Below are 27500 nucleotides of genomic sequence, written 5' to 3'. Positions count from 1 at the left end.
GTCAGAAATAACTGCATGTGGCGCCTTAAGCAGTTATGAACAGGAATACAAAAATATACAAGCTCTAGACACGCTGAAGGACTACAGACTATACCTGGTGCCACACGTAAGAACGAAAAAAAAAACAACAAAGCTGCCTTCAAACAAAGAAGGCACAGAAGTGGGAAACAAAACGACACAAAGAGGCTGTGTGCAAATTGACGTCGAATTCATGCTTGTGGGTACTGCCAGTGCTCACCGTAATGCTCCTTAACCTTTTAACTGACGCGTCCATGGCAAGTTACAGTCAAAATAATTATATCTATGTATATATTTAAATCATCACGAGTCTAAGGAGGCCATTTTAAGCATATACGCTAATAAATAATGTATAATAGCAGGAACTGACTGCATACTTGGTGTCTGGAGTCATTAACAAAGTCTTAGGAAGTATCGATTGAGTAAAGTGGAAACTATATGTATGTGGAGGTAAAAAAAAAACAAAACAAAACTGCAGAGTAGAAAAATTGGTCAGGAAATGGCATAGCTAGCAGAATAAAGTGCTGTTGAAGCTTTAGGAGGATCTCACTGATATACTGTTGATATACTGAATGCATTCTTATTATTGTTATTATGTAATATCATCTGATATTAAACTACTCTGCAATAATTCTTTTTTTATTATTGAAGTACTGTGCATGTATGACCTTTGAGTATATGGCTGTGGTGTGGTGTGTGTGTGTGTGTGTGCGCACATATATAGTACATACAGAGTGTAACTGCACAGTACATACTCATATATATATATATATATATATATATATATATATATATATATATATATATATATATATATATATATATATATATATATAATTTTAGATATAATTGACTGTTCATTTCTTGTCTAGACTAGGTTTAAAAATAAATAATACTTTTGACTTTTTACCTTACTTACAGACACAGATCAAGGGATAAAGGAGCTGCAGTTCTATTTTTTTAAGGCTTATTATGTTAATAATTCACAAAGTGCACTACGTATGGGCGAATTGTGGAGCGGTCTGAGAGAGTACAGTCCGTGTAGGAGAAAGAGTGCAAAGCAGCACCTGATGTCCTTTAGAAGCTTAGCATTTCTGTAATACTAAAAGCTTCAGAGAATGACCTTTTCCCAAGGAACGATTTGGATGTAGGATCAAGTTGGAGTGTCCATATTGATAAAGCGATGTACCAGTATGTCCTTTTTGTTTACGCGTAGATACTCTGATAGAGATTTACATCTAGTGGTTTGTCCTAAACTTGAAGTAGCAGACACTACTGCCAGGTCACAGCCACAAGTCTGAGGTTTCACTCATGTCCCAGACGAGGACAGCCAATAGAATTTTGCGACTTTTTGCAAACAGTTCCTCTTTCATTCAAAAAGAACTCGCTTGGGTTCAAGAGCCATTCTCTTTCTCCGCCAGTGACGTCTGTGTCTCCTGCCCTCATCCATTCTTTCAGTCCGGGTCAAGGCGTGAATGTTTCTCTATTTGGGCTTCAGCAGTTGGAGGTGTTGCGAAACTCTCCGTTCTCAGTGATCTGCAGCTTGGTGGGGTTGGTGGGTGAGATGCCGTTGCGAGTCTGCATGCTGTAGCGCTCCTTCAGCTGAGACAGAGCGGCCATGAGCCTCGCATTCGCGGCGTCCAGAGAAGCTATCCGCTTTTCCTGCGGAGACAAAAAGACAAATGTGAATTACTATCATGGACTGAGGATCCGACGGAACCTAAAACAGCAGTGGGCAGAGTTTGCTCTCATGCGGGAGCGAGTGGGAGGTCATCTACCAAGCTTGTTTCTATAGTAACAGCTCATTCATAGAGACTTGTCTGGTGGAAACTCTACATAATCTAAGAATAAAAAGAAACTGCTTTTTTTAATGGTGTTGTTTAACCACAAAAATGCTGAAACGGTAAGTGATGGACGATAGGTTTTATTCCTTACATACAGGTGTTTTTTTTTGTTTTGTTTTTTACTTTTAAAGAAGCGTCCAACTTCCACACATACTATCTCTAAAATTAATCACCTACACTTTCATAATGAAGCATGAATGGGTAGATACAGTGCCCTCCACTAATACTGGCACCCTTGGAAAATACAAGCAAAGAGGGCTGTGAAAAATTGTCTCTATTGTTTAACCTTTTGGTCTTGTTTGAAAAAAAAAATCACAAAAACACAAGACAGGTTTATATATATATATATGTATATATATATATATATATATATATATATATATATATATATATATATATATATATATATATATATATATATAAATCTTAAATATAGGTGTGCAACAGTTACTGGGACCCTTTTAATACCTTGTGCTACCTCCATTTGCCAAGATAACTGCTCTGAGTCTTCTCCTATAATGCCTGATGAGGTTGGAGAATACATGGCAAGAGATCTGAGACCATTACTTATTATAGAATCTCTTTGATGTATGTTTTGGATCATTGTCTGCAGGAAGATCCAACCACAGCCCATTTTAGGCTTTCTGGCAGAGGCAGTCAGGTTTTCATTTAATATCTGTTGATATTTGATAGAGTCCATGATGACATGTATCCTAACAAAATGTCCAGGACCTCAGGTAGAAAAACAGCCCCAAAACATTAAAGATCCACCACCATATTTAACGGTGGGCATGAGGTACTTTTCCATATGGCTACCTCTCTGTGCGCGTCAAAACCACCTCTGGTGTATATTGCCAAAAAGCTCTGTTTTAGTTTCACCTGACCATAGAACCCGAACCCATGTGAAGTTCCAGTAGTGTCGGCAAACTGAAGACGCTTGAGTTTGTTTTTGGATGAGAGTAGAGGCTTTTTTCTTGAAACCCTTCCAAACAGCTTGTGGTGATGTAGGTGACTTCAGATTGTAGTTGTGGAGACTTTCTGACCCCAAGAAGCAACTCACTTCTGCAGTTCTCCAGCTGTGATCCTTGTAGATTTTTATCCACTCGAACCGTCCTCTTCACAGTGTGTTGAGACAATATAGACACACGTCCAATTCCAGGTTGATTCATAACATTTCCAGTTGACTGGAACTTCTTAATTATTACCCTGATGGTGGAAATGGGCATTTTCAATGCTTGTGCTATTTTCTTATAACCACCTCCCATTTTGTGAACCTCAACAACCTTTTGCCGCACATCACAGCTATATTCCTTGGTCTTACCTATTGTTATGAATGACTAAGGGAATTTGTCCAATGTGTTACCTCATATTTATACCCCTGTGAAACAGGAAGTCATGGTTGAATAATTTCCTGTTCCTAGTCACCCAGGTATACTAAACAAAATGTAAAATATCAATCGGAATTCATTGAGGTGCCAATAATTGTTGCACACCTATATTTAACAAAGTTTTTTTTTTTTTATAAACTTGTCTTGTGCTTGCAGTTGTTTGATGTCCATGTGAGCAGAGTATGTTTGTGAATATTTTGAACAAAAGATCAAAAGGTTAAACAAAAGATTAAGACAAATTTTCACAGCCTTCTTTGCTTGTATTTTCCAAGGGTGCCAATATTAGTGGAGGGCAATGTATCTACCCATTCATGCTTCATTATGAATGCGTAGGTGATTAATTTTAGACATAGTATGTGTGGAAGAAGGAGGCTTCTTTAAAAGTAAAAAAAAAACAAAAAAAAAAACCTTTCAACTTTAATTAGTATAGCACGATAATTAATGTTAATGATTGGAACCTGGGCTTTATCTCGCAGTGAGACATTAATCGATTCGTTATACAGTAGCTCCAGAGCTCAGGATCGAACCGGAGACCCTGGAGCTGTGAAGCGGTGGCAACGCCACCCGCTGTGCCACTGCACTTTATTGTTCAATAATATATTAATACTATTAGTGCAGCCTTTCTTGCTGCTGCAGCTGCTGCGACCTGTGGTCGTGATTGCTACTGCTCTGACCTGAATTTTTTTCTTATTGCAATTTAATGCATGTGGTTTTTTTCCCTCAGGGCCTTTTCCCCCCATTCTGTGTTTTGGTGTTGATTTGAGAAGTAACAAAAAAAAAGTTTTTCACAAACTCCAAAATGGCAGAAATTAACATCATAGACCTGGGGTGTCCGATCTTATCTGCAAAGGGCCGGTGTGGGTGCAGGTTTTCATTCCAACCAAGCAGGAGCCACACTTGATTCCACCTGTTTAATCAGTTGATTTTGGCTTTCAATTGATTCAGGTGTGGCTCCTGCTTATTTGGAATGAAAACCTGCACCCACACAGGCCCTTTCTGGATAAGACTGGACACCCCTGTCATAGTGTCTGGCTATTAGAGTGGGATAGAGTGGGATGTCTGACTTTAAAATTTTGGATACACGTTTCAAAAGTTGTGACCATAAATGTACTTGCAAATCAAGCCCAAATTTGACCTGAAGGTGGAGCTAGAGCGTTGGCAGCACTTGACCCAAAAATGTAGTCTGAATGTTCCTTTGACTCTCCCCAATCAGTGTGCCAAATTTAACAACTTTTTAACAGACGTTTCTATGGGCTGCCACAGACATGCTAGGCAGAAGAAGAAGAAGAAGAAGAAAAAGAAGATCTCCGGTGTTTTGACCCCTAACAATAACAACCAGTGCATTTTTTTTTTTCCCCTTGGTGAATGTTCTGATATTTTCAGGCATTCGTACCTGTGCATCTATAATTTTCTGTTTGGAGTCGACTATGGCCTGCATGTCAGTATGATCTTTTTTCAGCTCATCTTCAACAGACATCAACCTGCAACAAAAAAAAAAACCAACAATTTTAGCACTAATTATTCATCTGTTCATCCACACACAGACATACAGTATTAGTCAGATTTTGTGGACTTTGTTCCAGAACATGGGCTCAATGTTTTGCTCTATAAATTTGCTCTGGTTATACAGGGTACACAAATAAACACATTAAACCGAGATTAGACAAAAGCTGACACTTTTTATCCATCCGGATTCTTAGAGGAAAAAAGAAACCTTGTCCTGGTATGTGTCACAGTTTTTCTTTTTTGTTTGTTTGTTTGAGTTAGTCTATTCTAGTCTGTTGCTTTTTCATTCAGTAATGAGCTCTCAGTTCAGTTCAGTTCAGCTCAGTTTAGTTCAGGGCTGAACATTTTTTCCCCCCAAATTGCTTTGGTTCCAGAAGTTTCTCTCCCATTCATTATCCCTGTAAACTTAAAAAAAAAAAAAATAAATAAAAAAAAAAAAAATCCTAAGTAAAGACTTTAAAACATCAAAACCAAAGCAACCAGCTATGACATGAATCATGACCTTTTCCAAAAGCTCACAGCAAGAGACCAAAATGACAAGACTATGTAATAAATATAATTTATAAAGGAAATAAAGTACTCCTCATCAGGATCTTGTGTTTCTACTATTGTATACCTCACTATTTAAGTGTTTACAGTTATGTGAACACAGCTGCTTAGCAACTGTGAAATCTGGACAGTGATGATAAATTAGCTTACGATTGATGCTAACGATTAAAGAAACAATGTTAAGGCAGAAACAAAACAGTATCATCAGGACTATCTACATTTACCGCAGATGTGCTGTTAAATGACTAAGAAAACATTCCATGTGACTGAAATGAAGCTATAATTATATTTAGCATCGACCGCTAACCAAACGTCTATGGGCTCTGCTATATTAGAACACTTATCGACTTGTGAAGCAAATCAAATACCACATGATTTTTGTAGGTTTTGGGGTGTATATATGTTCTAATTCTAGTTTATTGTTCTTCACTTTCCTTCATGTTTGTTTTTGCCTGTTTAATTCACTAGCAAGTCACTAGCTAGCGACTAACTAGTTAGTTGCCTACACAGCCTGTCATATCCCAGTCATGGGGTAGTGTTTAATTCAGTATCAGTACAAAAAAGAACTGTAAGTGTTTGGCTCTATTTCTATGTTTACAGTGACATCACCGATGAATTTATATCAAGTTGATTGAATTGTTGGTAGTGTGGTCTACCATTGGGACTTAAAAAAAACAAACTTAAATTTTCTACAGAAGCATCTTTTCAATCTTTTGACAACTGTAAAGTTTTAAAGCCTTAATTTAGCAAGTCAGTGTGTATATATATATATATATATATATATATATATATATATACACACACACACACACACACACACACACACACACACACCATTTTAATATGTAAAATTTGTAAATATTTCAACCACTGCGCTGCTGAATTGCCAAATCTGAATAGTTAGAATGTTGGACAGTAGTGACAATATCAATCAATGTGCTTGTTCTAATATGTTATTGTTTCTATAGTAACAACTCATTCAAATGATGACTTAACCTAAACTAAGACTAATAAACCGATTGAAAAATGTGCTTGTATTTAACAAATAAAACCCGAGTTGTTGACATGGTGAAGCTTTCTGTTAGGAGATATTTGTAAAAAGTAAGACAGTTTTCTGCCATGGGAAAGTCTTCAGGACTTTACTGTTACATCTTATGGCACTTGGCAGACACCCTTCTCCAGAGCGACTTACATTTATCTCATTTATTCAACTGAGCAACTGAGGGTTAACACTTAGCGGTCGGCTCTCCCGCCTGAGGGAGAAAATAGAATGTTCGCCCTCCCACTTCAAAATCTCCGCGAGTTTTTGTCCTACAAACATAAAACTCACATCCCCAGAAACCTTGAACAGTCTACTTTCCAAATGTATATAGATCGAAACTACACATATTTTCTGAGCTTTGTGAGGAGAATAAAATGAACAGCATGCACATTTCAGCCTCTGAGTCAGAAAACAGCTCTTGATGTCCCACCCATCAGCAAAGAGAGCTATTCATATGATTAGCCCAAGGGCCCAACAGTGGTAGCTTTCCAGTGCTGGGGCTTGAACTCCTGACCTTCAGATCAGTAACCCAGAGCCTTTAACCACTGAGCCACCACTTTACACCTTCAGGTTTCTCTGTAACATGACACAATTGTCTTATTTACATCAGGAATATGGAAAAAAGAGAGGATGGAGAAGAGTAGCTACTATAGTGTAAGTGATAACATTAAATGTAACTATAAATGGATAACAGCACACCTCACCATCACGGTTTATTCCTTATATACACTGTGCATACTTACGCACTTGAACAGAGTTCACGTACAGTGTCTAGTAATCTGTGTCTCACCTACTAATGATGCTCTTCATCTGCAGCTCTTTGTCTTCCTGCTGGCGTTGCAGTCTCTGCTCAGCTTCCTCCAGACGGTTCTGGTACTGCAGCAGCAGCTGTTGAGCCTGATCATCCTGAGAGTGCAGCCGAGACTCACACTGCTCCAGCTGCTGCACACACACGCGTAGCTGGTCCTGCAGCATGGATATCTCTGCCTGATACTGAGAGCGAGAGAGACAGCTCATGAGTGACATGCAGTAAGCACACACATGCACATCACACATGGACATGCCCTGCTACCGCAATCGCTATTCATTTATTTACAGTCCCCTCCGAAATTATTGGAACAGCAAAGCCAATTCTATTGTTTTTGTTATACACCGAAGACATTTGGGTTTGAGATCAAAAGACGATCATGAGACGACAGATCAGAATTCCGGCTTTCATTTCCCGATATTTACACCTATCGGCATGGCACCTTTTGTTTGAACCCACCCATTTTTCAAGTGATCAAAAATATTGGAACATGCAACTGAGAGGTGTTTCTTGCTGCCCAGGTGTGTCCTGTTACACTGATTGTTTAAACACTTAATGTTGAACACTGAATGTCTGCTCTTGGTTTGAGCCCTGGGTTTCAAGACTGCATTTGCTGTTAAAAAGCATAAACCAACATGAAAACCAGGGAACTGTCTATGGGAGAAAAGCAAGCTGTTTTGAAGCTGAGAAAAGAGGGAAAATCCATCAGAGCCATTGCACAAACATTGGGCATAACCAGTACAACAATTTGGAATGTTCTGAAAAAGAAAGAAACCACTGGTGTATTGACAAACAGACATCATCAGCTGTTGCTCAGTTGATGACAGAAACATTGTGAGAGCTGTGAAGAAAAACCCCAGAACAACAGCCACTGACATCACTAACAACCTCTACAGGCTAGGGATGAAGGTATCACAATCCACTCTATTGCAAGCAAAGGATATGCAACCAAATATTAAGTATTGATTACTTTAATTGATTTTAAGACTATCTGTTCCTAAACTTTTGCTCACCTAAAAATTAGGTCTGACACCAAAGGTGCCATGTTCTAAGTTTTTTAACCCATCTAGGTAATCTATCTAGTAAATACCAGGAAATATATTTTGCCCTCAAAAATATATGCCCTATATCTCAATCCCAAATATCTTCATTGCATAACAAAAACAAAAGAATTGGCGTTGCTGTTCCAATAGTTTCGGAGGGGACCGTAAGTGCAGATTGCTACCTTTATTTCTGAGCGCGTATATGCAAATATTTAAAGCAGAGCAGGGGGAAAAAGAAAGCGAGAGAAGCAAAACCTGGTGGACAGTGAAGAGGACGTTGAACATATAACTAATTCAGCATCAAATATAAAAAAAATTCTGTTTGATAAATCGTCAAAGTCGTTCAAAAGCGTTTTTTTTTTTTTTTTTTTTTTTTGAGTAGCTACGTTTACCCATATTTGGAAAATTAAATGATTTCACAACCGATATGCAGTAAGGCTCTATGAGTGGAGACTGACTTTAATACACTGGAGGGTTTTTTTCCCCCCAGACACAGATAAAGTTCAGAACCGCCAGTTTAAAAGATTCACGTTATTAATGCTGGTGTCTGAGGCCTGTTCTGTCTCTGAGCTGTCAGCTCATTCTTGAAAGTTATTCTAGACTTCTGAGTTGTATGTAAAAGTATGTCTCAGTCACTTAAGACGTTTCAGATGTTCTATATTTCATTAACATGACTTTATTGTACATCACTTTGACACAATGAGTTCAGGCTTTGTTCTGTCTTTAGTGCTGCTGCTGAAAAAGTACATTTGTTACACCCGACCAAAAAAAAAATAAGTCTTTTATTTTTAATTCCCTCATATGGAGACACACAACTTGGTACCTAAATATATCACAGCAAGAAGGAATTACTGACATTAATAAACTGGAAAGGGATTTTCAGGGTTTTGAGGGATATGTTTAAAAATGGGATGAATGACTGAACTCCAGCTGCCACATTCCTTGGTTTTTATATTGGAAGGTATTTCAGAATTAATGATGCTGTTATTTTATAAGTCCACAGAGAGAACATGTGTGCATATGATATACAACATGGAATTTGAAAATCACATGAGGACTAGATCATTATTTTATCATAAACTTGGTTTTAAATGTATGTTTTAGATTTTTTTCCCTATGTATTTCGCTACATTTTATACACTACCATATTTTCCCCTGTCTTAAAGACAGTTCAATAAAAGGTCTATGCTTGAAATTGAGACCTTTCTCAAATATCTGTCTCCTGATCGCTGCATAGTTCCTTATGTGCTAATTCATAATGTTCATGTAGTCATTATTATTGTAGAATGGTACAAATTGAGGTCTGTGTGCGTGTGCGTCTGCGCACGTGCATGCGTGTGTGTGTGTGTTTGGACTATTACCTTATCATTAAGTGCCTGATCGTCCCTGCGATCTGTCTCTGAGTCCTGCTCTAAGTACGGCACATTCATCAACCATGCAGCCGTACGATCCAACGCACTGGGGATCACTGGGGAAGGGGCCTAGTGCGCACACACACACACACACACACACACACACACACATGCATGAGTACAGCATGAGTATAGCCAAGTCATAAAACATCCACACATACCGTAAATGGGAAAGCCTTGTGTGTGTGTGTGTGTGTGTGCGCATTTTATATATATATATATATATATATATATAAATTTTATTTATTTGCGGGCCATGAGATAATGTCCTAGATTACACAGTCATCTATTCATGGTACTGTATGGCCTTGGTAACCTCACATTCAATAACAAGAGACAAAGAGAGAGAGAGAGAGAGAAAGAGTGAGAAAGAGAGCAAGAGATGGAGAGACAGAGTTGTTGTTGGTGCCCCAGGGTTTCCATCAATCATTCAGGCCAAATCAATCAGATCTCCGGAGAGAGTCCAAAGCATTGAGAGGAAATGCCCTTCCTGTCCCCTTCAAAGTACAATTATGATCATCGACAGCAGTCCATATGCTTAGGGCAAAACCCCAGACTGCAATTACAGCCATTTACTGCAGGAAGTACATCTCTGAGGTAAGAACAGTTTCTTTAATACATGCTATTATAGAAACTATGGGCAATCTGAGCAAGGTTCTATGAATAGAATGTAAGTGATATCAAGAACTAACACCCATCTATCCACCCATCCATCCATCCATCCATTTTCTCAACCTCTTATGCAAAATGACTGAGCACAATATACTGTTTAATCCTAGCTACACTTTAATGTAATTAACAGATAAAGTGTTGTGCATAGATACAAACCCAGATACGTTATTGGTAGTTTGTTTTATTTGTATTTTTAGAAAACCATGTATCAGGACTGGGATCCTGCGGAACGCAACAAAATGTGAATGAGCAGGGCGTTGCAATGTATTTACAGCGTTCATTTGTTCATCCTTAGTAACCGCCTGGTCAGGGTCACGGTGGTTTAAACAAACAAGCACAAAAATCAATCCGGTCAGGTTTATATCTGAATACAGATCCAGCGCGCTAAACAGATTCAAATAGAGATACTGATTATGTCTTACACCCCTAGCTACAATAGTACCTCATGTGCATCAGGCATCTAGTCGTACATTCATACGTGCACCTAGGACCTACAATTTAAATATTTTGTAATATTTAATGTAAAAATCCTTGCTAAATGAAATGATACAAATGTAAACAAGAGAAACAAACCTTGTGCTGTGACCGTTGCTTCGTCTCAGGACTGTCCCCTTTGGACGACGAGCTCTGTTGACGAAGTCTCGCACCACTCCCCGGCCAATCAGGTGACGACGAAACAGCGCTGCCGCTCGAGGGCCGTGGGTAAGGGACAGAGCTCAGCATGCTGGGCGGAGTCCGTCCACGGGGGGCACCAACCTGTGTGGGTGGTGGTGGTTGGTCGATTCGACGCTGGGGCCCGGAGCTGTTTTGCCGTGGCACTGCAGATTGGCATCCTCCATGCTGTGCTTCTGTAAGCGAGAGCTGCCTTCTTGAAAACTCCCCAGAGCGTCTGACCAACTCATCCCCGACCCCACCCCCATGGTTCAGGAAGCTGAGTTTCCCGCACCCGGCTTCCTCATTGTTGCTGTGCGAGCTGAGAGAGCTGTGACATTCTGAGCCGGAGTCTCCACCAGTTGGCACTCTTGGGGACAAAGGCAATCCTGCCGCCATCTGGTACACGGGGTTCTGGAAAGACAGAGGGGCGAGGAGCTGGACCGGCCTGCCTGGTACCACCTCTCCTGCTGTACTTATCGACTTCTGCCCCAGTTTCTGGATCATTGGGCCTCCGGATGGGTTGCACTGTGGCGCCCGGGTGTTCCAAGCCACCATGTGCTTCTCAACAGTACCTTCTGTTGTGACCGGGATGAGTTCCAAAGTCCTGGTGGCCTCCTGTAGGTCCACCATGGACAGGCTTTTAGCGCCATTGGACAGGCCAAGTTCAGGCTCGTTGGCTTCGGAATAGCTGGAGCTGCGGGCGGGTGAGCCATGGAGACCTGACGAACGTGTCACGAAAAACAGGTCCTTGTTCTCTGGAGTTGGCGAGGGCAGACGTGTGAAGTCAACCAAGCTAAGAAAATGGAAAGAGGAAAAAAAAAATTAAGAACCTGTGAAGCTGCTACAGAACTTTTAGCAGATCTGGTACAGAGCATAACTGAACACAGAGCACAGAGATGTTACAGATATTCACAGTGTAAGAAATTTGTGGAGCCACTATTATTAAGTATAATATGTATGTGTGTGTGCTTTTATGTGTTACCCTGATAGATCACTGTCCATAGTCATTTTTTGCAGGCTAGTAGAAACGCTGCACCCAGCAGGCGGTGGGGACGGAGCGCTATCAGACGGCACAGCAACTTGAACACTTGACGGATTAGTCAGTGCTGTGTGAACATCTCGGAGGATTCTGGGTAATGGACCCAGTTTGGAGGTGGCAGCCTGAAAAGATAGAAGTCAAAGGAAACATGAATCAACCCTAGCAAACATATTCATCCACTTTTGACATACAATAGACCATAAACTGTAAAACCTGCGAGGACAAAAATATCATTGCGCATCTTATAAAGTACAGAATGTGTGCTTGAGAACAAAGTCCCTTCCTTTATGACACTAATTGCATTAGAACGGCTTGTGGATTTCCATTTCAAGACCTCTGAGGGCAAGCAGAACTCTCTATACTGCCAATGAAGACTGTGAAAAGCCATGGCTGAGACAGATTCTCTGAAGCGCAACACTTTTTCTGCGGTATTTAAAAATAAAATAACACTTTAAATGTTTGACCTATTTTGAATCCTTAAATGATTTAAATGCATCTGGTTCTGTGGTGTTTTGTGTGTGTGAGAGAGAGAGAGAGAGAGAGAGAGAGAGAGAGAGAGAGAAGGATCTAGTAATCTTATGAAACACACCACGCAATATTCTACCACAAGATACCCTATGGATTGTTCCTGAATACATTTTTAATGCTGTCCTACTATTTATCTAACTATTAATCAGGAATAGTCACTGGGAGGCCGACGGAGTTTCATGTACAGCTCGAAACCTGTGAGAGAAAAAGTGATGGATTATGTAAATACTCTATTCATAATTTAATTCCAAAGTGCAACTGTGAGAATTTTCCTTTTTGGAGTCCAAAGTTGCTTTAAGGAGATGAAAGTTTGCACATAGATCATAAGGCACTAGATCAATATAGTGTGTAATAATTCAATACATATCTACTGTAGCAGGAATCTAACATGGCCCACCTGATCCATCTGAGACACGACCTCGTCTAGTAAGGAGTGCAGCATGGAGAGCTCACGGCCAAGGTCGATGTAGCCTTCAAATCCGGCCGTGTTGGAGATAGTCTCTGGGTTGGAGATCTCGAGTAGAAAGCGTTGCATGTTGGTCCACTCGTGCTCCAAAAACTGGTTCATGAAGGACATGTACTCCTCCTTATTGCCAAACCTTATTGCAGATGGAAACCAATGGTACTTTACCGTATCTTTACATAAATATTCCTAAAATTTCATATGAAGAAAAGATATATTTGATATTTAAGACATAAGAGCATAAGACATAAGAGCCTTGGGCATCCATTGCTAAATGGTGAAAAGACGATCTGTTCATGCAGCTAATAATATCAGTGGAAGAGTAGTACGCACTTGGTGAAGTTGGCGAGGTTCTGCGTGACCTTAGCGATGAGTGTGAGTGTGCGAGCCGTGCGTTCATCTGGATATTCCTGCGTCAGGTTAAACAGGGACGGAGACATGATGGCCGGGCACAGGAAACGCAAAAACAATGAGGCACTGATCAGACGCTCGCTGATGTCCGGACGCCCGCGGTTACTGCATTCCTGCCTCCACGATGCAAACACTTCTTTCAGTTCTCGTGGAAAAACACTGCATAAAAAAAAAAATACAATTACAAGAAGTAGCTGTTTGGAATGCTTAGTTATTTTTAATCTGAGTAACAGTCAACAAGATTTCCAAAGATGCAACACTACAACAGTGTTTGCTGAGGGTTTAGAGTTTATTCAGTGTTTAAACATGCTTATGGAGTGTTTACACAGTGTTTAGCATTTAAACATGTTTAAGTGTGTAGGGTTTAAAAAATATTTAGTAAAGGTTCAGTAAGTGTTTACAGAGTATTTAGAGTTTTAAAATGTTTAGTAAATATTTGGGTTTAAAAGCGTTTAGTAAACGTTTGGAGTTTAAAAGCGTTTGGTAAACGTTTAGTAAACGTTTGGAATTTAAAAGCGTTTAGTAAATGTTTAGGGGTTTAAAAGCGTTTAGTAAACATTTAGAGTTTAAAAGCGTTTAGTAAACATTCGGGGTTTAAAAGTGTTTAGTAAATGTTTAGGGGTTTAAAAGCGTTTAGTAAACGTTTGGGGTTTAAGGGCGTTTAGAAAACGTTTGGGGTTTAAGAGCGTTTAGTAAACGTTTAGGGGTTTAAAAGTGTTTAGTAAACATTTGGGGTTTAAGAGCGTTTAGTAAACGCTTGGGGTTTAAGAGCGTTTAGTAAACGTTTAGGGGTTTAAAAGCGTTTAGTAAACATTTGGGGTTTAAGAGCGTTTAGTAAACGTTTGGAGTTTAAGAGCGTTTAGAAAACGTTTGGGGTTTAAGAGCGTTTAGTAAACGTTTGGGGTTTAAAGAGCGTTTAGTAAACGTTTGGAGTTTAAGAGCGTTTAGTAAACGTTTGGGGTTTAAGAGCGTTTAGTAAACGTTTGGGGTTTAAGAGCGTTTAGTAAACGTTTGGGGTTTAAGAGCGTTTAGTAAACGTTTGGAGTTTAAGAGCGTTTAGTAAACGTTTGGAGTTTAAGAGCGTTTAGTAAACGTTTGGAGTTTAAGAGCGTTTAGTAAACGTTTGGGGTTTAAAAGCGTTTAGTAAACGTGTAGGGTTTATAAGTGTTTCCTAAAAATATCAATAGGCATCAATTTTACTATTTATATTTAACTTAAGGTGTAAGCCTTTAGATTAAAATGCTCCAACCCCACCCAACAAACAAAGATGGTAACACACTGCTGCTCCTAACATACGCTGTTATCACTGTTGCTGCTTTCTGTAAATTATAACCGGCTATGAGTGCATAATTAAGCAGTTTATTTCTAAAGAAAATCTGCAGTTTCTCGCCTTTCTTCTACTTACCAGTAGGAGTTGATGATTTTGCAGAAGGCGAGCTCGCAGCACATCTTCAGGTTGCTCTGGTGTTCAGGAAGGTCGTTGGCTGAACATTTCGGTGGGTCTACTTCACAATTTTCATCTGACTCATACAGCGCTTTTATAAACTCCCCTATTGAAAGAAAGTGAGAGTGAAGTGAAAAGGAGTAAAAGAACGACCTTGGCATTTTCCACGCCTGAAAAACAATAACACCTACAAGAGAAAATATTTTTAGGATAGATGTGTTTAGAAAAGCTTTGTACCTAACTGTGGGTCACTAATTTGGCAGCTAGGGGGCTCTCTAACAGTTCCTGTTTTAATTCTTATTCTTACATCAGCGATACCTGATCTTATTTACATTCGTTTTCTTATGTGAAAAGAGTAAAGCGAGTCATTGTGACTAATACAGTTCTTCATACAGGCAAAAAGAGCAGCGCACTGTAACTGAAACACTGAGCATTTCCTTCCAGCTGTCACACATGGTTTTTATGGCCTAATTCTGACCCTTCTGCGATTGATTAAGTTGAAGTATATATTTCATAAAGAGCATGAAATAATAACTAAATGACAGCCACTGTAAAACAAACCACAATGAAGTTAAATTACACTTGGTCTGTGTGATTTTTAATAATAATAATAATAATAATAAAAAATATTTTATTTTATTACATAACCCAAAAACCAGACCTCTAACAAGCAATCCAAGGACGACAGCAGAAAGAAAAAGAAGAGTTCTCTGACATGCTATTAAAAAGATGCTGAGAGGAACTCAAAAAAAAACTGAAGCTGTCTTCTTCAACACTTCAGCAGATCAGAATGTGATTAGAATGCTGAGAAATATAGTTAAGCTCGACGTCTAGCTGTGCAATTCACTTTTCGCTAACTGATAATGATAATCCGTTAACTTTTGAATATGATATAAAATCAGATGTATATATCTGTTGTTCATATATACCAGAAAAACAGTTTCCTTTTCATTGTCCTTTAGTCACCCTTTGTATTAAAAAGCAAACGGAAGCCCCAAAACCAATTATTAGCTTAATTAGACAGAATAGATGAAGAGGAAAATATTAAACAAAGCAGCTGATTATTGTTTTCCAATAGCAGCATGTGCCAAAGTGTTTTACTTCTCTTATACCACAGAGATCCAGTCCCCTCACTTTTTCTTGAAGTTAATAAGAAATATATATATATATATATATATATATATATATATATATATATATATATATATATATATATATATATGGGTGAATTTGTGGATTTTGTGCACAAAGGTTGTAAAAAATAGACCGGAATCATTTGAAGAATTTCAACAGAAATCAGGAGCATGATGTTCTTAAGTGATTTGGAGGAGATTTGCATTTTATATTTCCCTCAAAACTGCCTTAAATTGATTGTCCAACAGTGTGGATGCTGGACTGCTGAAAAAAAAAATATACAAAACAAAAAAAATCCAATAGTAACCCTCATAGTATTTGTAATGGTTTTAATGGATATAATGGGAATTATATTAGTTTGTAATGGAAACTGAAATGATCCCTGTGGGTCTCTACTGGTAATCTTTTGCCTTCTATTGGTAGCATATTATGTCTAGTGGATACCATTATGGACAGTAGTTTTAATAGTCAGCTGATGGTTTGTAATGGTATTTGTATGCAGTGGAAACCATTCTAATTTCTGTGATGGATTTTCTATGGGGGTTTTTTTTCAGCAGAGATGGCAAGATCACTTGACGGTAGAGATGGTGTTAATTAATTCCTGGCTACGTATTTTAGGATGCGCTCTACAAAGCAGATTAAACTATGAAGACATGGCACCACTACACTCTATAAGGACACTGTTTCACCTCATACAACCCCAGGCAGAGGATGGCACAGTGTGTGTAGTAGGATTGATGAGTGTCACATAGCTCATGCGCAGCCACAGTGACACATCTGGTGCTGATCATTCTAATGATTTCATCAGCCGCGGTCGCTGTTTCAAATCATACGCATGTTTAAAAACTTCACACACACACGCACACACACACGCAAGAAGAAGAAGAGATATTTAGGTCCTGTCCTTGCGTCGTCCTTTCTGTGGCTCTCAGTCAATCTTGAGGAGCGAGCTGTTCAATAATTCAGCTGAGCTTCACAAGTCGAGTTAATCTGAGAAAAACAGCTCTACATTATTCAACAGTGCCAAATGTGGTCCTAATGGAAACCTAAAGGGAGATACAGAGCTCTGGATTTCTCTCGCTCTCTCTCGCTCTCTTACACACACACACACACACACACGGTTATTCGCTCCCCTGGTGCAGGTATAAATAGTGTGAAACATACAGCTGTTTTTTTTTTTTTGCAGATAAACAGCCAATAAGGGTTTTGTTTGTTTGTTTGTTTGTTTGTTTGTTTTATATTTCTGGATGCAATTTCTGGAAAGTATCATAAAGTCAAAAACAACACAATTCCAATTCCGGAGTTTTTTTTTGCCACCTAGTAAGCATGTAAAAGTTAGATCTCTTAGTAAGGGATTGCAGTTGTAAAAAAATAAAAATAAATAAAAATACGTGGATAGATTTACTCCCTCAAAATACTCACAAAAATTCGATCCAAATATGGTTTGGGTGAAGAATCTTTATAATTCTTTCTCTTGAAATATAAAATTTTGAAAATAAGGTGCAGTTGCAAAATGACGTTTTTTTCCCTTACTTTCAATGTGGGGAAAAAAATGTAAATATACTATTTACATAGTGAAATATGAAAATTGATGATGACCTTCACCATGCCATGTGATTGCAGAAAAGGAAGTGCAAACAGCACATCCTGGTCATCTGACATGGAATTTTTTTTTTTTTTTTGTTATATCACAATTAAAGCCAGCCTTTTTCCCCTAGACACAGGAAAGAATCGTTTTGTATTATTTCCCATCCAAAAATTGGAGATAAATGAATTGTTTCCATATGGCAACACCATGCAGTAAAGGGTTAAAAGAACAGCGTCACCCCTGACTGTTACAACGCCCTGGTACTGGAGACATTAGTACTAATCGAGCGATTAAATCGAACACTCCGACGCGCTGTTACTTCAATTATTTCCGCAGCCTTATAAACGGACGACGAGCGACGCGACTTGCACGAGCAAGTTCCTGATTTCATCACATGTTTCGCAGGTCTTACCCAGTGCATCCTGAAGATATTTCTGGCCCACGAGTTTGAGGTACTCCTCGATGGCTTTAGTGCCCAACGTGTTCTCGCGAAAGATCAAGTGCTCGTTCTCGCCACATCTGTCCACCTCGGACATCATCAGATCCGTCAGGAAGTCCTGGATGAAAAGGCAAACAATAAACAAGTAAATAAAGTCCATTCACATTCCAATTTGCAACCCCAATTCCAAAACAGTTGGGACGCTGTGTAAAATGTAAACAAATGGAAATGAAAACAGAACGCAAGGATTTGTAAATCTCACAAACCCGTATGTTATCCCCAGTAGAACATAGAAAACATTTCAACTGTTTCGACCATTTTAAGGGGGGGAAAAATAAGGTCGTTTTGAATTCGATGGCCACAACACGTCTCAAAAAAGTTGGGACGGGGCAACAAAAAGGCTGGAAAAGTAAATGTTACTAAAAAAAAAAAAACCAGCTGGAGGAACATTTTGCAACTAATTAGGTTAGAAACATGTCAGTGTTTTATCCGTTTATACTGTTTCTTTTAAGTTATGTTTAACTCTTTAACTCATATGAAAGTAGACACTCAGGGCTTTGCATTTTTTTCATAAGTGTTTCTTTCTTTCTTTTTTTTTTTTTACCTAGAGTACTAGGTTTAAATGTTATAATTTTATTTTGCCAGCTGTATACTGTGTTGTCCCATCGCCCCGCTCACCAGCAGCTAAGCACGGAGTCATGATACTCCACACACAGAAACCCAACAGTGTCCTCACTAATCTTATAACAGACTTGCAGAGATAAAGTAATTCATTTGTTTTTCCGCTGGTGGAGTGGAACACCAGTGTACTACCGGAAAGGGTTCTAAATGCTGCGGAACGTCTGAGAAACAAGTCAGTTCCTGTTTTTAGTTAGTTTATAACAGTCGTTCGTTCAGCACGGCAGCTTATCATGAGACCTCAGTAATAAATAGAGCTTTGATGAGTGTAACAAAATGAACCGGCGAAACAGAGAAGAGGGAGCGCTATTGTTGGGAGATCACAAGTTGTGTTCAAGGCACAGTCATCCATGGCCAGGAGCGTAGAGAGCTGAATTGACCATGCTGTCTGGGACGGAGGGATGTCATACTCTCTTTCCCCTGTCAATCAGAGTGGCACTGGCTAATCGTAGGAATCTGTGAGATCATGTATGCGGAAGACGGCAGCATTCATCTGAACATGTTACGCTGTCCTGTGACGCAACACAAGCAGCTGTTTCGAAAAGATTCACGTGTCTCGGAGGAAGCGCGTGTTAGTCTAGTGGGCGGGAACTGGAAAGACGAAACTGCAGAGAAGAAGGGGGACAAATTGCGTAGAATGGACTTCTAATTAGAATGAATTTCTAATCGGTGAGAAAGCACCATTAAAACAAAACCGTAGAATCCCATCTTGTAAAAAAAACAAAAAAACTAATTAGGTTAAAAAAATATATAAAAACAGTACTGTGTAAAACAACTAGAAGGCTACTCTTGATCCTTTGGATCCTAACGTGTTAATGTCATGTCACGTAACGTCATGACATCCTCTTGATACTGTATGAAACTATGTCATACGATTATCACAACGGATTTATCGTACCGTTCCTCCGCAGATCTAAAGCAACCAGAAAACTTGTTTTACTGAAACAAGACGTGTTGGCATTGACATTATGTAAATAAAGATTATCATTCAAACAACAGAAGGAACGGAAGAGCTTTAGCACTGATGTACAGATCCGTCCCTAATCAAATCGAACCAGCGGGGAACCAATCAGGAGCTGATTTAGAGTAACTTTTTTTTTTTTTTTTTAGATAGGATGCGCACACTGATCCAAACTGCCAAGCATCAACATTCACACACACACACACACACACACACACACACACAAGCAAAAATAATCGAGCAAATACAACCCTGCGGGTTTGAACTCATTTATTATGTGTGCAATATTTTATCTTAACTTAGCTATATGCATTCACACACACACACACACAGACACACAGACACACACACTGCATATGTGCTTATTATGTACATATATGACTAATATATTAAACCTAAAGGCCTTGAGTCAGGTTTGTGCTGTAATATTCTGCAAGCATAATATTGATGTTTCTGACAGAATTCACAGGAGCACGTCGACGTGAGCAGCATTTCAGCTTTCCAGATAAACTCTGTCCCGTACAGTCTTCTAATAATCTCCAAGTTGTTCTTATTCATTTAGGTTTTATGGCTACAAATTAAATTGACTCATCATTTCAACTGAATGTGTTTCATTTAATGCCTAATTAAAAAAAAAAAAGTATAAATAATGGGAATTGGAGTAGAACAGGAAATGTAATAATAAAAAAAAATAATAATTTGCTTTTGTTACCAAAACAATGTTTAGAATCAATATTTATAACATTTTGGGTTCTGTTGATTGGGAAATACAAAAAAAGAAAGAAAGAAAGAAAAAAGAATATATATGATAGTACACATTTGCCTAATTTGAATGAAACAATATTTGAATTTCTACATTAAGAGCCAGGGGGATGTAAACTTTTGAACAGGATGATCAGTGTATATTGTTATGATTCTGTCTTCTGGGAAACACGTACCGATCATCCTGTTCAGAAGTTTACCGCCGACACTGGAGACTCCTTCAAAAGTACTAAATAAACATCTCCTCACCCATAACTCACGACACTGCTATATGAACAATTACAGAACAGAAGATAGAATTCTAACCAATCAGAAGCGAGCATTCAACAGCCCTGTGGTACAGTTATAGAAAATAAATCAAGCAAATGTTGAAATTGCAATGTATGCAAATGATTTTTTTTTTTTAAGTGGGGAGGGGGGGGAGGGTCCTGACATATATTTCCACAACATACTGCAATTACTCCCTGGATTTTCTTCATATACTGTACATACATGTCATTTACTTAGCATAATGGGTCACATTTCTCTTCGATTTCTCTTATTACGCTGTGCACTGCATTGTTCCTCTCTCGTTCTCTTTATTCAGCCTCTTTTGATTTGTCCGGTTCGCTCAGTCCTGTTTCTCGCTCTCCCTCCTTCATGACGCAGCACAAATGTAAATAGCACAGAACTGAATATTCCGTGCAGGACTCCGTGCTTTATTCCCGAACGCCGTCTGAATTCGACGCGTTATGTAATGGCTTGCTTGGCCTCGGTGAGAACGATATACGCCAGGCTAATAAAAACTTCTCTGAAGACTGTATCTAGGATCCGTGGTCACGCGGATCTCACAAACTGTCCCGAACGTTATGCAGCAAACGCCGCTTCTTATTTTCTTCTCTTTTTTTATTAGAAACGCAGCCTCCAGAGCCTCCAGGCCCAAGCTGATGCAAAGACTGAGATCAGGAAATAACAGGGATTTGGAGACGGACAGAATAAACAGGAAGTATTTGGGGACCCGTGTGGGCTAGTATTCGAGTAAGCAGGTTTTATTTGTAGCTATGACTAACTGGGGTGTAAGAATAGGAGGAAAGATTAAACTGGCTGTCCAGACAGAGTAAAGCGTATAAACTGTGGGCAATTTAATAGGAGCCCTCTTGATCATTCGCGCAGTTATCCGTTCAGCCAATCATGTGGCAGGAGGGCGATGCGATCACAAATGTGATCTCAGAGACTCGGGTTAGTTAGTTTGAGTATTTCTGAAAGTGCTGATCTCCTGGGATTTTCCCCACACAGAATAGAGTTGACGAAAAAACCTTCCACTGAGAAGAAAATCAAAGGAAAAGATGAAAGGCCAGACTGGTTCTAGCGAACACACCTAAATAACCACTCGTTACACAGTGGTGAGCGGAAAAGCATCTCCAACACGTTGCCCTGTGAGGTTACAACAGAGGAAGAGCTTCTACTACAGCTGCTTGGTTCTTCATGAAATAGGAATTTTGCTAACTAAATTACTTATGTTTATATTTATTCAATTCTTACAGTTCTGTAACGGATAGTGGATGCTTGGAGCTGCATTTTGAATGACTGGACATTTGTACTGCAACAGCGTGAATCTTGTGCAGTGAAAATGGAAATGAAGTTCTATTTGCTATACATTATTTTTTTTGATCACATTAGGGTGCTAAGAGCGCAGTGTGTCCTAACAAAAGTTAAAAGGAAAGCAGGAATATTAACAGCTGGTTAAATGAGTAGGCATGGCAATGTTTCTGTTTTTCAGCCCAAGGCGAGACGTAAGCTACCTGCGGGTGAAAAATCATAAGCGCGTGTGTAATGAGTCACGGGCTAGTTTCGAAACCATGACTCACTCACTTCATTCATTCACCGTCCGCTTAGTGATTGGGAATTTAATATTCAGTACGTATTCCCACCGTGCGCACAGCGTTCCTGGAATAGGCGCCAGATCCACTGTGACCCCTCCCCCCTCGGACAGGATTAAACGATCGCCGAATACGAATGAAGTCGACGAATAATATTTCGGTAATACCGTTTAAAGTTGGTCTAGGACAAACGTATTCCGTCTCAGGTTTTCATGTCGGTTTCAATTTCATTCAGAGTTAAGACTTCAGAAAACAAATACGAGGGAACAGTGTGTGTTCGGTGTTATGCAACGGTGCAGAATCCACGCAGTTCATGTATCAAATTGAAATGAAAAGGTTATTCAGATCATAATTTTAATACTATTAAATGTTAGTTATCTTTCTAACGTAAAAATAAATGACAGAAAAGCATTTCGTCAGCACAGCCATAATCAGTAAGGACTGTGGGATGCGTTTTTTTCTATCTGGATGTTAGCACCTGACAGCATTCGGATTTTACCTCTGTGTCTTCGTGTATCGCAACTAGGGCCGCGACTAACGATTATTTTCATAATCGATCAGTTGGCCGATTTTTTTTATTATTATTAATCGGATGGGGCGGGGCAACCTTTCAGTACCGTTTTTTTTGTTTATTTAAAATAAAATCCACAAACTGAGTGTTACAAATATAAACTTCAGACTAAAACTTTACACAACTGTTTGTACAATTATATAAAACTGAAAAGAACCCAACACACACACACACACACACACACACACACACACACCAGAATATATAATTATTCATTCAGGACTGTAGTTTAATTCAGTGTTTTTTGTGCATCCATAAAAAATAATGTATAAATACTTATATATAATGTAAACTAATAGAAGTTTATATTATATGATAGTATTTATGCAATACTTGCTATAAAAGGTAACGTTGACATAAACAGTAAAGTGGAGAAAGTAATTGTCGGTGAATCTGGGTATCTGCTAAAGCTATCATCATGCGCCATCGACTAGAAGACGCTTATATTTCCGGTTAGTAAAAAAACCCGCTAGTGTTCCATTTGAGATGATATTACCTTTCTAAAATCCACACGCTAGACGGTAGAGTACATAATGCATAGTGTAAGTGTAGAGTACGTCATGTGGGACACAATGTTAGTATCTACTGAAACGTATTTTCAGAACGGAAGTAACGTAATGAGTAAATCTCCCCCGTGCCACACGTAGACCGACTAATTGATAATGAGATTCGTCGACAACGATTTTCATAATCGATTAGCTGTTGCAGCTCTAATGGCAACGTTATATTGTTTGCAGTATTGTCATTCCTAATCAATGATCACTATTCGTGCATCATATATTATAGCATGCCATTGGTAAATCTGGACTAAACCAAATAAATGATTACAGTTTGTCTTTTTAGCTCAGTAATCAGCTACTAGTTATTCAAACACACGGACATGCGAGCACGTTCACACAGCTCGGAGGCTAGACACTAATCATAACCATAATCGGTCTGGGTTAATGAATCAGCGAAACCGTATTTCGTCACCAAACAGGACAGGGAGACGAGCACGCAAACGTACACACACACACACACACACACACACACACACACACACAAATGAGAAAATAAAATCACCTCATAGGGGAAAGAAAGTAGGGAATTAAAACAGGAGGGAAGATGATTCAAAGCAGGAAGGAGTGAGATGAACGAGACGCAGGAGAGATGATAAAAATGTGACGGAAGGATTAAAGAAAGGATAAAATCCCGGAGCCTCCTGGTGACTGCATAGCCTGCCAGTGAAAACTAATAAAGGCAAGACCATCTGACAGACCCCAGCAATAATGTGTGTGTGTGTGTGCACCTGGGCATCAAGAGGGAATTTAGAGAGCTGCTGATAAGCCTTAGACGGTACAGCTCATTCTTGGTGTGTGTCAGAGCAGGAGCTAGGCAAGCCTCCATCATAGAACATACACAACTTGTAAAATATTATGCAAGGGCATGCTGTTATAGGAAAATAATCAACGATCAATACACCAATTCGCCAACACAAACAATTTTTTTTATTATTATTGATTTGTGAATGATGCATCATACGTGTTCGGACGTCATAACTAGGTTTAATGTTGTAGAAACAAGGTAGTCCCTACAGGATTTCACCATTTTCCGAGGAACTTACAATTTTTCTAAATTACCGCAGATTTACCGCAGATCTGGGCCGAGACACGTCGTGTGACGTCATCACAACGCTCATTCAGCCTCTTCGATTCACGTACGTCGAACATGAGTACGGCTAAAGGGTCTCATTTACCGACAAACATCACCGCAAAAGACCGTTTCGTGCAGTTTCGCCGATTAGAAAAACTCAGCAAATTTTTGAAGTATTTGCCGCAACAAAATCACGCATTCTTTCCACAACAATCACAAGAAGAAAAAAAAACCCTCCACACAATCTGCACCGACCTGTTTTTTTCCCCTCGCCCTTAAAGCTAATAAGACGGAATAAGCTTCCGGGAATCCCGAGACGTCTCGGTGTCGGAAAACTTTCAGCCATACCTATGACCGTTATGGGGCACTGATACTGGACCCTCCTTCCTAAAAAAAAAAAAAAAAAAAAAAAGGTTAAATAAACGTCTTCTCAAAGAAAGAAAACGCCTCCATGACTACGATTGCACACTTTGACGTCAAAATCAACAAACGCATTATTTGTCAGCTGTCGGCAGTTATCCTGAAGCGTGTGATGTAGAGCTATGAGCGCTGTGCTTACGTTCCTTAACACGTTCCTGAACATTCTATAGCGGAGAATCACGGTGATGTGCCAGTTAAATGCACACACACAAACATAGACTTTTATACCCTTTTTTTTTTATCACATCTTTGTTTTTTTTAATCAACCTCTCTGTTTTCTACATTCAAAGTGTAAAAAAAAAAAAGTTGTTAAATCACACCTTTTTTGGCGCATAAATCGTCGTTCTCATTAAAATAGAATTATCATAGTTGCGAATGGCAGTGGTGAAATTTCTGTCCTCGACACATCAGTGTGTCCTGTTTGGTGTGTGTGTGGTGTTTATGTTTCACAAACTAACCTTGCTTGACCTCCATTCAGTCCTAAGAAAGCATGAAACACCATGCATTATAAACATTATAAATGTCACTCCTTCTCTCCTTATTTGGTATAGCTTTTGTGAGAACTGAACTTGTGTGTGTGTGTGAGTGTGAGTGTGTTGTCAAAGTGACAGTATCTGTGATAACCCTGGTGTGTATCTTGGCACTTCTAGGGCGTTGTTTTTGGTCTCTGCATGGCGAATTGGAATGTTTGTTCTTTAGTCGTTGCCGTGAACCTCCTCCTCCTCCTCTACATTTCAACATCTGTGCTGCTTCCCATCGCAAAAAAAAAAAAAAAAAGAAAAGAAGAAGCCTTATACGAATCTTGCCAAGTAGCAGTGCAAATCCTTTGGTGTTTCCGAAGTCTGCAGTTCCCATGCACTTCACATTTTCTGTAACACACCTGACTCAACAATAAGCGTCATTTCCAATGGCCCTGCTACAGATGTACCGTGCAGTCATTTCAAACTAAACTCCAGGCAAAGGTTGTGTTAGGACAACTGATAGTTTCCTTCTCTTTTCTCAACTCTCTCTCTCTCTCTCTCTCTCTCTCTCTCTCTCTCTCTCTCTCTCTCTCTCTCTCTCTCTTTCAGACAGATGCAAGATATTCTTTTCACTCCCTGCAGTCTCAAAGTCAAAAGTTGACAGCAGGACTTCTGGGTCAGGGCTCAAGAGACACTGTAGTGTGTGCGTGTGTGTGTGTGTGTGTAGGTCTGCACAACACTATGATCGTTAATCCCTATCTCAACATTGGCCTTTCCAATACGGATATCACATCCGTCTAACAAACCGCAGTGTTACTGCATATTTATGTTCTGTAACCTGTCCTAGTGGTTTCACATGTGGGTGCGTCGATACGCAGAACCACGGCATTAACTGTGAACATTCAATAACATTATTTACTGCATTACTGAATTTCAGCATTGGTACACTGCTGCACTCAGCACTGTTAATGATGTAAGTTAACGTTATTTTATTAAGTGGCGTTTTAAGCTGTCGTATCGGCCATCGTACGCTTCATTGGTATAAACCAATAATTGAACTCAAGTGTTGGGAATTTTATTAATATTACTTATTATTATTATTATTACACCAACAAAGGGGGGAAAAAAGTGAAGATTTTAGACTGACCAAGTCAATCACCAGACGTTAACCCACGTATCCCCCTCCAACCCCCCCAACTGAAAGAAGATGTGGTAAAAGCCTGAAAAGCATCACAAAAGAATAAACCAACAATTCGGTGATGTCAGTGAGTCGCAGGCTTGAGGCAGTTATTGCAAGCAAAGGATATGCAACCAAATATTAAGTGTTATTTACTTCAAGACTTGTCTGTTCCAATACTTTTGCTCACTTAAAAAAAATGGCTGGTTTGATACAAAAGATTGCTACAAAATGTTTTATGTTGTTTAACACCTCTAGATGTAAATACCAGGAAATAAAAGGCGAAATCCTGAACTATCATTTGATCTGAAACCCAAATGTCTTTGGTATATAGCGCAAACAAATGAATCGACCTTGATGTGACGTTCTAATAGTTTCGGCGGGGACCGAGTGTTACAATAGCTGTAAACAGCCATTCCATCACTTCCTCGTGAGTTTGATGAGACACCACATGTAGTTTGCTACTGAAAAACCGTACGTCCGTACTGGAGACTCCTTCCGTAAACGCTAACTAAACATCTCCTCTACGTTTTACTTTGTTAAATGACAACATTTTAAATCTTGTTTATTATGAAGCTAAAATTGCGTGCGATGTCCGTTATTACACATTCCTGTTACTATAGAAATGAACGTATTAGAAAGAGCGCACTGGTAAATTAACACATGTGATTTGAATCACAGCCAGCCACTACCGTCAGAGCTGCTGGGAAAGAAAAGGAATCAACACCTTCTGACCAATCAGATTTGAGAAACATGTGATCACTTGTAAACATGCAATTTAGCTAATTAACTCATTTCTATTTAAACACTAACGTTACAAAACTACTGACATGTGACGCTACTCAGAAAAGTGTATCATGGTATCAATATGTTACTGAATATATTATTTTGAATAAACACATTATATATATATATATATATATCTAGAGTATGTTCATTTCCGTCCGTATGGTGCAGCCCTAACGTATGCACAATTGCACAGTTATAACATGCCTCC

General features: G+C 39.1%; 1 protein-coding gene across 5 annotated transcripts in view; it reads right to left on the bottom strand.

Moving 5' to 3' along the window:
- Window positions 1–836: 836 nt before the first annotated feature.
- dab2ipb (DAB2 interacting protein b) overlaps window positions 837–27500 on the bottom strand; it is a 150769-nt gene continuing 124105 nt past the window's right edge. For 3 of the 5 annotated variants that reach the window (XM_017459669.3, XM_017459670.3, XM_017459671.3), the window contains 10 exons: window positions 17956–18100; window positions 14783–14927; window positions 13300–13536; window positions 12901–13102; window positions 11919–12097; window positions 10856–11729; window positions 9560–9679; window positions 7138–7340; window positions 4644–4731; window positions 838–1680 (listed from right to left, as the gene is read on the bottom strand). In XM_017459669.3, coding sequence (XP_017315158.1) covers window positions 1513–1680; window positions 4644–4731; window positions 7138–7340; window positions 9560–9679; window positions 10856–11729; window positions 11919–12097; window positions 12901–13102; window positions 13300–13536; window positions 14783–14927; window positions 17956–18100 — 2361 coding nt within the window. In that variant the 3' untranslated portion in view covers window positions 838–1512. Of the gene's footprint in view, window positions 1681–4643; window positions 4732–7137; window positions 7341–9559; window positions 9680–10855; window positions 11730–11918; window positions 12098–12900; window positions 13103–13299; window positions 13537–14782; window positions 14928–17955; window positions 18101–27500 lie in introns of all 5 variants that reach the window. The other 2 variants (XM_017459668.3, XM_017459667.3) reach the window with 1 other exon arrangement.

The sequence above is a fragment of the Ictalurus punctatus genome, chromosome 28 (assembly GCF_001660625.3).
Source record: "Ictalurus punctatus breed USDA103 chromosome 28, Coco_2.0, whole genome shotgun sequence".
NCBI classification, from domain to species: Eukaryota; Metazoa; Chordata; class Actinopteri; order Siluriformes; family Ictaluridae; genus Ictalurus; species Ictalurus punctatus.
Note: the sequence above shows the minus strand (reverse complement) of the source record. Positions and strands in the feature narration are given on the sequence as shown.